General features: G+C 40.7%; 1 protein-coding gene across 2 annotated transcripts; it reads right to left on the bottom strand.

Moving 5' to 3' along the window:
* Window positions 1–3,847: 3,847 nt before the first annotated feature.
* Window positions 3,848–13,788, bottom strand: LOC118117954 (WW domain-containing adapter protein with coiled-coil). Of its 2 annotated transcripts, XM_035170650.2 has the most exons (13): window positions 13,416–13,788; window positions 12,956–12,989; window positions 11,794–11,983; window positions 11,507–11,598; window positions 10,160–10,269; window positions 9,910–10,007; window positions 8,579–8,869; window positions 7,418–7,534; window positions 6,700–6,848; window positions 6,497–6,588; window positions 6,012–6,195; window positions 5,395–5,522; window positions 3,848–5,297 (listed from the first exon to the last, which is right to left on the bottom strand). In XM_035170650.2, the coding sequence occupies exons 1-13, from the start codon at window positions 13,454–13,456 to the stop codon at window positions 5,228–5,230; spliced, it is 1,596 nt and encodes a 531-aa protein (XP_035026541.1). In that variant the 5' UTR covers window positions 13,457–13,788; the 3' UTR covers window positions 3,848–5,227. The 2 variants fall into 2 exon arrangements, with proteins under 2 accessions (XP_035026541.1, XP_035026542.1); XM_035170651.2 differs by lacking the exon at window positions 7,418–7,534.
* Window positions 13,789–14,267: the final 479 nt, after the last annotated feature.

Raw genomic sequence — 14,267 nt, 5'->3', positions numbered from 1 at the left:
TAAGTAGTGGTGTGTGACTTTTGTTTTAAAAAGATGTGAAAGATTGTGAACTTGCGCTTTCACAAAATAATGACTTCACCTCTTTTTCAAGGCTAATGACAGGAGGCAGTGTACCAGATGGACAAGTGGGTCATCGGGGGGGGGGGACCCATGTTTAGAGGGGAATCCAAAGAGAGATGGTAGAAATGAAATGCAAAGTGGCAAATGTAAAGTAGACCTCTCTTTTCAGATGTAACAATGCAACTTGCAAAGAGTAATGATGGCTCAGTCATTATGAAGGTTATTTTAGTTTAGCAACTTTCAAAGAGCATGGCCACCAAAAATTATGCAAATGTACAATTGTTAGGCAGAAAATAAAACAAGAGCACATATTTGTAAAACTCGGCTCCAGCTCCCCCAGCCATCCTCCATGGATAAGCAGTGTAGATGATGGAGGGATGGAGGGATGGATGGACAGACTGTTGTTAGCATGGGCCTGAAGGACCATGTGGCAGCTAGTGTGTACTGTACATGTCCGTCTCTACAAATACCTCTAATCTACAATGAGAATGTGGACAGTCAAAAAGACGTCTATGACTACAGATGTGAAATAAACATCAACTCATTTTGTTTGCTTGTCAGATAAAGATAAATGAAATAATTAAAGTGGTTATTATCTAAGCTCGGACCAATCTTAGAACTAATGGGTCCAGTCGGCGTCATAAGTCATGTTATAAAATGAAGAGGATTTACATTTGTATTTACTGCTTTGCCAGAGCCGCAGCTGTGTAACAGGAAGTGGAGACTGCTCTAAATAGGTTTGTAATGAGAGGAGCACACTGCAATCTATAGCAGGCCCCGTGCCCTCTGACAATACTGTACAGTATATGAGGACAAATGAAGCAGCTCTACCAGACACATTCGACAATGTCTGCACAAAAAGCTGATAATATATCAACGTGAAACAGTCTCAGGGGCGGGCTCCAGTATGAAATGTTATGATACGCATTAAACAGTCCAGGAGTGCAGGAAAAAAAGATTTAATCATTTCAGATCTCAAAGGGGCGATTGCTGGCCAGCGCAAAAGTATAGACAGGTCTATGTAGTGAGATCTACTTAGTAAGAAATAAGAAATTTACTTCTTTGCTGTTGCTCCTTCCTGCAATGATTTGAAATGGAAAAGATCGAACTTGTCATAAAATTTAAATTAATCATTTTGAACAAGTTTAACAAATTCCCAAGTGCAGCAAATAAGCCTATGTCCACAGAGGGAATAACACATGCTAAGTTTGTGCACGTACTTACTTACATTTCAATTAATTTAAAATTCTAATTCAATTAATTACGATTTGAAAAAGTGTATTTCTCAGCAGTGGCGAGGAGCCATGCAGACAGAGGCAGTTTTGACACATCCCTGTCTGAGATTTCTGATCTAAAATGATGTAATGTGAGGTGAATGGAACATCTTAAGAAATCAGGAGCAACATCTCTTTCCAGAAGCAATGTTGATGTTACTTATCACAAAATACTTCAAAGCCAGCGCAGAGATCTCAGAGGCAGATATCTCAAAACCTGGACAAATAAAACTGAATAAATAGATACATTTAGATGCAGGTTAGAGGGCTACCCTTTGATTTCTTTGCATTCGGTTAGAGCAGGCCATCCGTGTCTATAAGACCTCAAGATAAAAACATGGATTATTTAGTTGATTACTATTAAAGCAGGACTGGTGAATAAGTAATGATATATCAGCCGACGTTGGCTTGTGTAGATTGTGTAAATGACTATGAGGCAGTTTTTCTTGTCATTATTTCCGAGTGTTTGTTCATTGAGGGAACTCAAGCTTACTCTGTAAAGTGCCTGGAGATAATGTATCAAGTGAATAGACTATGATTGCAGCAGGACTGCTCGATACATAGTATTTCTCCTCAGACACTTGACCATTAATGACATTAAATCACCAATTCACTGACCTTCAGTTATGCTTCAAAATGTTTACCCTTATCAATGCTGCTAAAACCTTTATCTTGGTGATGTTCTCCTTTACACTTGACATCTGTTGCACTTCTGTCCGTCCTGGGAGAGGGATCCCTCACGTGTGGCTCTCTCTGAGGTTTTTACGTTATTTTTACCCTGTTAAAATGTTTTTTTAGTAGTTTTTCCTTACTCTTGTTGAGGGTTAAGGGCAGAGGATGTCACACCATGTTAAAGCCCTATGAGACAAATTGTGATTTGTGAATATGGGCTATACAAATAAAATTTGATTGATTGATTGATTGAATTGGTGTGACACCAATACAAATGAAATGAAAATGCTTTTGTTAAAAACATGCTTCAGGTTTGTATTTCACCATTAATACCAGGTACACATGAGACAGAGGTGTCCTCAGAACATGTGGTGAAGTAATGATGACTCACAGGGTAACGGAAGAACTACTGAAGCAGACAAGCAAACCACCAACATGCTAACTAGCTGGAAAAACGTGTCACTTAGCTTCCTGCACTTCTTCCTTTACGCACCAGACTAACATGTTATTATGGTCTTGATATTTTTGCATCATTCTGTTTAATAGAGTTTTATACTGAAAGGATAATTGCTTATTGTCAGTTACCAAACTCTCATTTTTTTATGTTGCAGATTAATAAAGATCAGTGGTGCTACTGAACCAAAACATTAAATTTGAAGCAAACAATTTATAAATTTTTGTTTACTTTAGACTGTATATGAAGATGGACGACATGACATGAAAGTGAAGCCAAAGCACCTCCATCTTGTCCAAGTGCTCATTTTTTGGTAAGTTTAGATCTAATTAGTTATGTGATGAACGGATGAAACGTCATGATGTATCGGCAGAGCCTTAATACCGTGTCTCCTTCCCTCCATTGCAACTCCGCAGACTGACCCCAAACGCTCAAGACGGCTCTGTTTTTTGGACATTTTGGCTTCATTTCTGGATCATGGGAGGAATTAGAAACGTGTCATCTATCTCTACATACCATCTTTGTTTCAAAATTCTAATTCAACACTGTATTGCAATTGCAAAGAACTGATTTTGCCACAAAATGTCACAATTTTTCTCAGCATCTGTTGGTCTGCAGCAGGATTCCTACCAGTTAGTACTTCAGGTTTTGTCTTACTTGCTGGTGTTTAATGGGAGGATATTTTTACATAGCCATTGGTTAAAAAAGAAGATGGGTATTTTATCCAGACTGGTGATGTATATCTCTTCTGAAACGTAGTGCGAGTTGAGCCAAAGAGAGTGGGGGGTGAAACAGGAGGCTCACAGGCTTGTGAAGCTGTGCAAGCAAGAAAAGCTGCTGAGGTGTTACACAACGCTGCTTGAGTACTTTAACATTTTGAACTCTCGCTTTTCCATCATGCTTTGGTCGTCAGTCAGCAGCTCTGTATAATTATCAGCAGTGATCTGTGCAGCCCAGTGTGCATCAAGAGCTGACCCAGGATCATTACACAGGTCAACCTGATTCTGATTAGATCCTGCTCATGTTCAGGCCACAGTTTACGTGTGACATGTGCAGTAATAGGTTTTTAATCTGATGGACGCAAGAGGACAATAAAACACACACGCGCAGGAGCAGATTCAAGGGAACATAGCTCAGTGTCACCATCTTGTGGTCAGAGAAGGAGTTGTACTCTGTCAGGTATGTTAGGATTAGATTGCATTTCTCTCTATTCTCACGTTTGTAGATGCATTATTTTCAAAATGCATAATATTGCATAATATTACACACACACACACACACACACACACACACACACACACACACACACACACACACACACACACACACACACACACACACACACACACACACACACACACACTCTAAATAAAAGTAAAGCAGAATATGTGGTATAATATTTTATTCTCATATTTTATGGAATACAAAGCCCCCATCCCCACGCCCACCCCAAAAAGTGTGCACATCAGATCTGGTGGAAACTATTTTTAAGGACAATGAAAAACAATAGCCAAGAGACAAAAGGAATCTGCTTTACGGGTGTTTAAGTGTACGACTGCAGTTTAATGTGATGTCTTCATATAAAAAGGAAACCCTCTCATCATGAATGAATAAACCCTTTAAAAAAAGTAGCCTGGTTGAAGAGTCAGTTGACAGAAGGGGCAGCGGCCACGACAGCTGAACATAAAGCGAGAGCGAAACGTGAGATTCCTTGTTGAAAAAAATAAAACATCTTTGTCGTTATGACTACAAGGACGTAATCAATCATGTGCAACAATAATTTAGTTTTACATCATGTAAATTCAGTCACTTCTCTATTGTTTTACACAATCTTTGCTAAGCTGCACTAAAGGAATGGAATATTTCCCCCAAATCAGACTTGGGGGAGAAACAAAATGCTGACCATTATACAAAAGAGACAAAAAAAGAAGGGATAAGAAAATGGCCAGCAAGGCTTCAAATGAATACAACCTCATGTACTAGCAGCCAACCTAGGTCCAATAATGTAGGCTTTTTCAAAATGGCTTCGAAACATCTGGATGTGTTTGACATAACTAACCATAGCCTCTCCGTGAATTTGTAGCACCGGAGTGCAGATTCCTGAAAGCAAGATCTGGTCAGGGTTCTTCGCTGATCTCATGTCACGACATGTAAGACAAACCAGCTTGAAGCCAAGATGGTAAAACCACCGACGATTATGGTGGAATAAAAATAAAGAACATTAGTAACATCACTGCTATTGAATCCGTACATTTTAATCCATGACTAAATCCATTTCATACATTTGGGGAGTGAATGCGTTTGTTCTCCCCCCCCTGAGAATTGTGTTACACCAATTATTATTATTATGAGATGATTTATTTTAGTTCAGTTTTCCAAAGAGCGACTCTCTTCCTGACTACTACACATCAAAAAACACACCAGAAAAACAAGGTAACCCAATACAATACACACAAGCCAACGTTCACAGTCCGAAAAGGTGCTGTTTGAAAAGAGCCTCAGGTCCTCTATGTCCACTTGGTGAAAGTGTCCAACTCAGTGAACTGTCAGTTTCACCTTTCAGCAAGAGCAATTCATGAGGTGGACATAGGAAAATTAAAAATAAAAAAAGAATGAAAAGAAAAGATGACGTTCAGGATGGTGAAGCTTCACCAAGTCTGCCGCTGCTTTTACAGGGAAGAATAAACAGGCTGCAGCAGCTCGCTGTCCATGTCTACTCCTCTTTTTTATCAATATTTGAATCCGTCCGTCCAAGTCCTTTCTTCTCCTACACCATGTAGGAGTTCTGGTTCTTCAGCTTGTCCAGCTCTTTGCTCTGCTGCCTCAGAAACAGGATTCTTTGGTTGACGTGGGAGGAAAAGAAAAGTGTCAATGAATGTGTGTGTTGTGATCAGCTGAAGGACAAGTCCATGCATCATTTAACATCAGCCTCACCTCTGTTCCCTCAGTGTGGCCTGGATTTCACACACTCTCACCAGGGAGCGCAGGTTTTTCATCTCCGTACAGATCTCAAACATGTACAAGCTGCCCATGTTGTGGATGTCCTCATGCAACCGAGCCGCCTGACGGAAAGACAGGAGGGATTTTTGAGACAGCATTAAACAACAGAAGAAGGAAGCAGAAGGATTGCTTGCAGTCTTTGTCCCCAAAGTTTACTTTACTTGTAGTAACACCATAATGATATTCCGGTAATGATCTTTTATCGATGCACTTTGATCAAGAAGTTAATGAATACAATAGCTGAATTAACAAAACACCAATGGCAGACGTACACGCTTCTAAAAACCAACCAATGTAAGGAATATGTAGACCTAGCTCCAAAAGTGATGACATGATGTACATATGTCAAACTATATTCTTTAGTGTGCGTCCTTAATTGCAATGTGAAACCAAAACATGGTTGAAACAAAGGTGGTGCTAAAGGAAACTTTAAAGACACTTCTGGCTTAATGCTGCCGCTATAAACCAGTGATAATCATCCCAGAGCTCCTGACACAGGAAAATCTACAGCAGCATTCTAAGCAAAGCAAACAAAGCACTGTGAACCGTACCTGTTTCTCCGTGTTCTCTGAAGGCCATCCTTGGATATGTCTGATGAGGTTCTCATCGAAATGAGATGCCAGTGAGGGAATGACCGAGCTGGGGTTGTCAGACTGGGATTGGCTGGTGCTGCTGGAACCCGCATGGGACAACGCAGCACCGGATACGTTTGATCCCGCACACAGCATCTCCTGGCTGGTGGAGCAAGAAAAATTACTAACTTTGTTGATGGTGTGAATAAAATCCAGCTGCTATGTTCTTATTTTTGGAGCTTACATTCAGGGATACTGTGGATTATTCAGTATATAACAGTCATTTGTCCTCAATAAATAACATCTCAGAATCCTACTCTGCTATAAGTTACATTTGTATGTCAAAAAAGACAATATACTTCTCATTGAGGGATCTGCTTATTTAAAATGACATCATTCACTTTTTATTCATATCCATGCAGTCTATCACAGAAGAGAGTGTGTTGACGTGATTTTGAACTTACCTTCTCTGCTGGTGAGTTCTGGGGTCTTCTGGACGCTTCTCTACGCTCTGAGACAGGGAGACAGATCCTTGCTTACCCGAAGACATACTGCCCTGAAGAGAGAAGGAAGGACGGCAAGAGAGGGCATCAGCCAGTGTGTGTGTTAGAGAACTCCCCCTTCTCAAAGCCCACTTTTCTTTAGGTCTTTCAGTTGCAGCGCTCACCCTTGTTTGTGAGGAAGTGATGTTCCCGGGATGCATGCCCCCAAGGGATTTCTGGTTGTTTTGTGGCGTGCCGTTCCGTGGTGACACGTACGGCCGGGGTGATGACGCATCTGATGTTAGAGAGACAGGGGACTGACTGGAGTGCTGGGCTGCAGAAGACATAGAAAATAAGACATGGTATTGATGAGAAGGAACCGGGGATCATCAGCTTACACACAAGCAAACACACACTAATGGCCTCCATTCTAGGATGCTAACTGCAATTCATGAGATGATAGCCGTTTCCAGACATGAACTCCGAAAAATCTCTACACAACTTGGTATGAACTTTATCCAGACATCATCTTTCACATATGAAGAACGCAACAGGAGATTCTCCAATCAGATGTGTTCACAACATAGGAAAGTTCTCAAGAGCGTTCAGGTGATGGGTGGCACCGAATGGAGAGGCAGGACGTAACATCATCCGGCAGGAGAAACTGCGGCGCTGGCTCCCTTTTTCCACACAGATATGGTCAATGTCAAACTCCCCGAAACAGCCTACACTGTTTACTTGCACCAAAAAAAGCCATCATTAAAATGACCAAAAGTCAATGGGAGCATATTGGGTATTAGACAGTTACACCACTTGGGGATGGGAAGAGCAGCAGCATCCTTGATAAACAAATAGGAAATGAGTTTGTGTAGCAGATGGTGAGAGACAGCGAGAATGCCATACCTTGGTTGGAGTGCTGAGCAGCTGAGAGCAGAGCAGTGACGTTGAAAGCAGGTCCAGCAGTGAGGAGCTTATGAAGCACAGACCGCAAGGAAGCTTGGGTGACAGCAGCGGCCAAGACTGGAGGGAGGAAAGAGGAAACACACACACAAACACACGGGTGAGCGAGCAAGGAAACACAACAGGTGATTGCACAAGCACACACAACTAAGTGAGAAAAAAGTTAAGATAAGAAACCAATCAGTGGAAAGATGAATCCTGTCATGTAAATGTAATTTTACCAACAAGCACATATGTACGTGAGGCTCACACACACAGAACAGCAAGAAAGTCACAGTTAACAACAGACACACACCCACATTACAAGCAGTAGGCCATTAATAAACAGATAAGGGATAGAAAGACCCTGATATTTACTGACATACACACAATTTTAACAGAAACTAGATGTCATTATTCTTCAACTAACTTCTACTGCAATCTCTAATGCAACATTTCTTTTATTGATCTTTAAGAAAAATAGCAAAAATATTCCTGAAGACAATTTGTCAAAGTTGTAGTTGGAATCTCTGCCGTCTACAAGCCGTGTTTTTCGTTGTCAGCACAGTTTAATGTCAGTGCTATTTTCAATGAGTAGTTTATTTTGGAACAGAATCTGAAAGTTCCAGTTTCACTCTCTGCTGCTCTGAATATGAAATTAACTCTGTTTTGCAACACCTTTGCTCAAATCCTGTTTAGAGTTTCACTGAGACACGACTCAGTCCTCCAGTACAGTCCTCATTCTTGGAGCATTTCTCTTGTAAACGTTAAACATGGAATAAAACCATTTAAGCAGAATTTAAATTTAAATATTTGTAGAGATCCTCAGTCGCATCCTCGGTCAATGTCAAGGCATCACAGTCATGGCAGAAAAACATGGCCAGTATAATATTTATGCAGAGTCATCGCAGCTCACCATAACCACAATTCAAGATTCCATGCATTATCTAAACATTTAAACATTGATCAAATAATTTTTTATCATGATTTGCCTGCATGACATGTATTTGGGCTCAGGGCAGTAAAACGAAAATGAGGGTGGCCATAGTGATTGCCCAAAAAGACACCAAGTAAAACAGAAGTAAGAGTGGAAGAGGAAGAAGTGTCATCGTGTTGTGTCCTCACCCTCATTGAGCTTAGCCATGTCCATACTGCCATTACTCATCTGCAGAGTCGCCTGCAGAGCAGGGAGGAGCTGATGTAGCAGAGCTGGGTCCTGCAGCAGCGCCGGTGACGGGGACTGGACACACTGGAGTAACTGTCCCGTCAAGGAGGAAGAGGTGGAGGATGAGGAGGAGGACATGGTGGAGGGGGTGGAACCTAAAGCACCAGGAGCAGAGTTCAGGCTCTGAGAAGAAGAGGAAGAGGAGGAATGGGCGGAGTTGGATGATGTGGACTGGTCCCCTGATGTGGTCTCTGAAAACGGACAGAGCAGAAGATATTATATTGTATGATCAAATATCATTCTCTGTGTCTCTGATGTTTACCCAAACAGTGTTCATCAGAAGGTGTAACAGAAATGTTAGAGGCTACATACAAACGCAAAGGACATCAGAGATTACAGCAAAACAAAAAATCTGACTGAATCTTTTCACAGCCAAGTCATTCTCTGTATGTACAATTTGTAAAGCAAGTTAGAGAAGACATGTATACACTGCCCAGCTTTAATTTTGTCTTTAGAAAAGGTGGGAGCTGCGCCACCTTTTCCGAGCGTTATTTTGAGCTGTAAAAAGCAAACAAAGAAACCCACATATTTTGTCCATCAATATAAACAGAGCACCAACACAAAACCAGCGACGTCTGAGTGGCGGTTTACTACTTGTGTATGTAATAATTATTTAATACATACATATGAAAATAAGGCAAGAAGTTAACAGAGTTCATCATCTGTTGGCACAACACCTTAATACTTGATGGTTGTTGTTTACAGATGTGTATCCATATTGTCCACTATGCTCAGCTACTGAACGTTTACAATTCAATATTTTATCTATTATAGATTTGGATTTATTGCTTTCCATTACTCAACAGTTATAACTAAACCTTGACTGAGAGACAAGATAATAATTGTCTTGTTTCAGAATTATGTTTAGTTCATTGGTTTACTCAACACGGCCATGCACAACACAACTGTTGAGCCACAGTTATAAAGCTAATAAAAGCCAAAACAGTACAAAACAACAATACCATAGTTAACAGCAAACGACTGATCAAACTGAAATCCACTGATGTACCATCTATGAGGACTTTCTATGAGGACTACCCTCATGGTCGGATATTGGAGTTTATTGAGTGTATTTTACCCTTACTACTATTCACCTAGTGATAGGACCAACCTCCTCTGTGTAAGAACCCTCATCTTAGTTTTTCTCCTTCACATCTACACTGATGGAATAAATGGCCTGTCTGAAATCTAACTGATGTAAATTTGTCATAACAATCTGAGTCGTTCTTACTTGTTGTGGCTTTGTCCTGCAAGGCCTCTTGTCTGTAGTCCATGTCCCTAGGGAAATTGTTCGGCGGCATCTTGACTGGGTCTTTCTGTCGTTGTTCCCTGAAGCAGATTAAACACGATGCAACAGTGAAAACGTGTAGGAAGAGGGCTTGATATTATGTTAAAACTGGTCCACAGTGTGATACTGCACTGTGATTACTATTTCAGTAATAAGACGGCATATGTTGTCATTTTCCTTTAAGCAGACTTGCCTCTCCAACAGGTCCTTTGGCTTCTCCCACTGGGAGACCTCAGTTCTACAGTTGTAGTAATACTTCTTTCCAGAGGAGCTGATGTGTTCGGTCCAGTCATCTGCTGGGTCCTGGTGCAGAGAGACAACACATGAGGTGAGTAAGGTTAGGGAAAGTTTTGATGTTAACCTGAGGAGTACCAATGAAAAACATGTGATCTAAATGCAGCCTTTACATTCACTGTGATGGATTACACAGCTCAAGCGATTTTCAAAACATATTTTCATATTGCTATAGAAGAAAGTAAACGGAAAATTCCAAAAAGACTGGTATGTTCCTGTAGGGATGCTTTTGTGATTTTTGATATAAATTTTTGAATATAAAAATATCACAACTTGAGAATGTGAATGTGTCGCTTCATACAGATACAGTACACATAGGCCTGTTTTCCTTTAAGAGGAAAATGTCCCCCTCTTTCCAACCTCAATAATGGATGAGGGTTTCCAGTCTGGATGGGAGCTGGAATGTTTAATATTAATGATCATGTACTGTATATACTGTCAACTGCGGTCAATCCAACAATTCCAGGAAGGACACAGCCCCACTCATATTGTTTCTCTTCATCTACAATCACTTAGATTTTTCTGGAGAAAGATTAGAGTTCATCAGATAATTGCAGAGTTTTAGTTTTACTTGGAAACAAAACAGGTGATCTGACATTTACTGCAGCCACAAAAAAAAAATCATTGCATGAATTTGAGTTTAATGATTTTGCAATAAGTCTTGGAAGTTGATCATTAAAGTAGGACTCATTCAAAAACAAGTGTAGTTCTGATTATTGTTATGAAGGTTATAACTCTATCATGTAGTAATTTACAAACTAAAATAGTTTTGAATCTTTATTGTGTTGTCAACACTTGCAGCTTGAATGCTGACACCATTAGGGAGTAAGATAATTTAAGATACCAATATATTATAACAAAATTTGCCATGACTCCTAAGATATCATTATTAAACCCTAGTGACAAACAAATGTAATGAATGTAACTGAGGCTTGATACTTTACAAGCATGAACCTTATTATAAATGACTATCTGATGAAAAGTGAGTCTCTCCTTCAAGTGCAGAAATGGAGAATCTTTTTAACAAGGAGGTCAAAAATGTAGTCAGATCATTTTCTCTTTAGAGGGAGCCTGTTACATCTCAACCATGCATTGCATTTGAGTTCGGTAACAAACTATGTGCAGAGAGACCGAGAGCGATGCCTCCACGTAACGTCCTGCATACTATCTTCGAAAGCGGTGTGACAGTAATTTGTACAGGACATCCTGAGGGTATATCACCAAATAGCACTGGACAGCGTCTTACCCTGTCTGCAGGCTTGCTCTGAGTCGCATGCGAGTCGGGGCCATGGTGGGAGCTGTTGTTGTGAGAGTTCTCCTGAGGAGAGCTGCTGGTCCCTGCAACAAAGTCATTTATCATGTAACTGAAAAAAATCGTGTTCAGCAGGAGGAATAAATCTTCAGTGATTCGGCCGCAGATGAAAAATAATAAACACTTTCTTTGCCTTTTATTGTTTTAGGTTTATATTATGTACATTTGAGCAGTAAAGGCAATGTAGTTTGTTGTTGTTTTGCCTTTTGCTCCTGGCTTACCATTTTTTCCTCGAACTGTGTGAGAGGTTTTTGCCTTGCCATGCCCAGCGCTGTCTCCTTGTCTGCTGACAGGACTTTCGTCTGAGCGTCGCAGCATCTTGTAAGGGGGTGTGGGATCCGCTGAGCCATCGCGCACCTTGTCGTAACGGTGTAGGCTGCTGGACTGGCTCTTTGGCTGAGATTTATGGGTCTACAAAGGAACGTAGATACGACTTGATGGGGATGTGCTCATGTACACACTGATATCATTTATTCACATATGGAGGAGCACATACCATCATTAAATTATGTAGAAAATATTGTGATTAAGCAGGCCATGTCAAAAAGGTGCTAAACCACTGAGACCAACATTGAAAACAGCCAGTTATAGGATGGGAGTGGCTAATTCTAACGTGTTCATCATGTTTTGATTTCCCTAGATTATGTCATAACATTTTGCTACAAAAGGAGACACAGTTTTCTTTTTGTTGACAACATTATCATACACACTATTACCCAGTTTTTGTGTTTAACCATTTAAATGTCATATCCCGATTTCCAAATCCTGGATAATCCTTTATACCGAGAAACCCGATTTTACTAGCTTCAGTACTTCGTAAGCGACTGGGATGCTGGTGCATGTGTACATCTTTTACTTGTTTCTGACCACCTGCACAAACTGCACACAGTTACAAGTAACCTGGGTACTTGTGTGTATCATGTTCGCAGGGATATGAATAACCAGATTTCTCAATGCTGCAAGTAAAACACCACAACCTGATTATGATTAAAACTGGGATAAGACTCATAACCGTGAAAATAGTGCACAGGTAAATGCAGTAGATGATATTTTGTCAAATTATAAGCTAAAGAGTAGATATTTCATTACACCTAAGGCGTGGTTGGCAGGTTACTGTAATCTCTATATTGTTTCATGTAAATTAAAAGAATCAGTGTGAAATAAATGGATTGTACCCAGCATTAGATACACACATCTGCTGAAACATTTAAAAAATGTAATTGAACTATACATCATTGAGTTACTATGTGACCATATGACTTGATGGTGTTCCTGCAGCTCCAACGTGACAATATAAAGATGAACCTTTATTATCCAAAAAGAAAAATACTAAGACACCTCGATTACTGACAGGTAACAGCTTTCATGTCTAACATGTCGTACCTGATAGGATTGGGAATCCCTTCTGTCGTTGCACCTGTGGAGAAGAAACAGAACAAACGTTAGTGTAAACATCCGTTTTTACGCATTTTCCGGTGCATATTTAACGTTAGTTAGCTCATTAGCCACCGCTAGCTAAATTCGCTGGATTTGCGATGTTCGCAACAGCTGTTAGCTCTGGTTGTCACTTTAGTGGAAACATAAGTTCTCATATTTCATATACATCCTACATAATTTTCCCATGAGCTGAAGGTTTATCATTAGCCTGTCAGTTAGCTAGCGTTACGTTGACGTTAGCTACAGGAAATATCCGGAGCCCAGAGCTAACTGCAGCAAAACTGTTAGCTAGTAGCACTAATAGCTAACAGCTACAAGAAGTCATTAGCAATCGAGCTGCGGATTAAAAATAAGGAGTAAACCGTGCGCTTTCTGGGTAGAACGTCCCGGTGAGTGTGTGATTTACCCATCGCTGACTCTTGCTGGTTTCCTTGCATACATCACCATCAAGGCCGTGGTGATGTGTGTGTGTGTGTGAGGGGGAAACCGTGGCCTCCTGTCTGTCCGTCCGCTCCGCTCACTTCTCTCTTCTTCAGCTTCCTGGTGTCTGCACCCGGCCTCTGCTGCCACCGCACAGGGAACCTAGAAGCCGCGCACCGGGCACCAGCAGTGCATAGCGGGGGTTCTCTGTGAACAGCCACCCTCAGTGCATCACCTGGCATCCAGCTGCGGCGGAACGGTGCTTGGCTCAGCCGATGTAGCTCAGCAGAAAGCGGCGGAGGCAGGAAGAAGAAGCGGAGGAGACGAGCTGCTCGCTAATGTTTAGCTAGGAGCACCGACTTCCGCTTTGACCTTTCAAAATACAAGTGTCAGTCTGTACTGCAGGGGGTAGATTAAGAAAAGCACCACAAGGAAGAATAAAAGGCAAATATATCAAGATTACTGCTGAAATGTGTCAGTTATGATCGTTTAATAGTCAAGAAAAGCACCACAAAGAAGAATAACAGGTACAAATATCACAGTTACTGCTAAAATGTGTCAGTTGTAATAATATAATAGTAAACAAAAGCGCACAAAGAATAATAAAAGGTAAATATATCACGATTACAGCTAAAATGTCTCAGTTGTAATAATACAATTGAAAAGAAAAGAACCAAAGAGAAGAATAACAGGTAAATAGATCACGACTACTGCTAAAATGTGTCAGTTGTAATAGTATAATATTAAAGAAAAGCACCACAAAGAAGAATACCAGGTAAATGTGTCAGGTGGGTCCACAGACGGTTTATATAACAGTGTAGAGCTTCCATGTTGGAGC

Source organism: Hippoglossus stenolepis, chromosome 11, assembly GCF_022539355.2.
Source record: "Hippoglossus stenolepis isolate QCI-W04-F060 chromosome 11, HSTE1.2, whole genome shotgun sequence".
Taxonomy (NCBI): domain Eukaryota; kingdom Metazoa; phylum Chordata; class Actinopteri; order Pleuronectiformes; family Pleuronectidae; genus Hippoglossus; species Hippoglossus stenolepis.
Note: the sequence above shows the minus strand (reverse complement) of the source record. Positions and strands in the feature narration are given on the sequence as shown.

Excerpts from the sequence above, each read along its gene's own strand:
- LOC118117954 (XM_035170650.2), bottom strand. The coding sequence starts at position 13,456 with ATGGTGATGTATGCAAGGAAACCAGCAAGAGTCAGCGATGG. Across the intron at positions 6,849-7,417 it reads TGCTCAGCACTCCAACCAAG|CCCAGCACTCCAGTCAGTCC; the intron begins GTATGGCATTCT and ends TGTCTTCTGCAG. Across the intron at positions 6,196-6,496 it reads AGAACTCACCAGCAGAGAAG|CCAGGAGATGCTGTGTGCGG; the intron begins GTAAGTTCAAAA and ends TTGCTCCACCAG.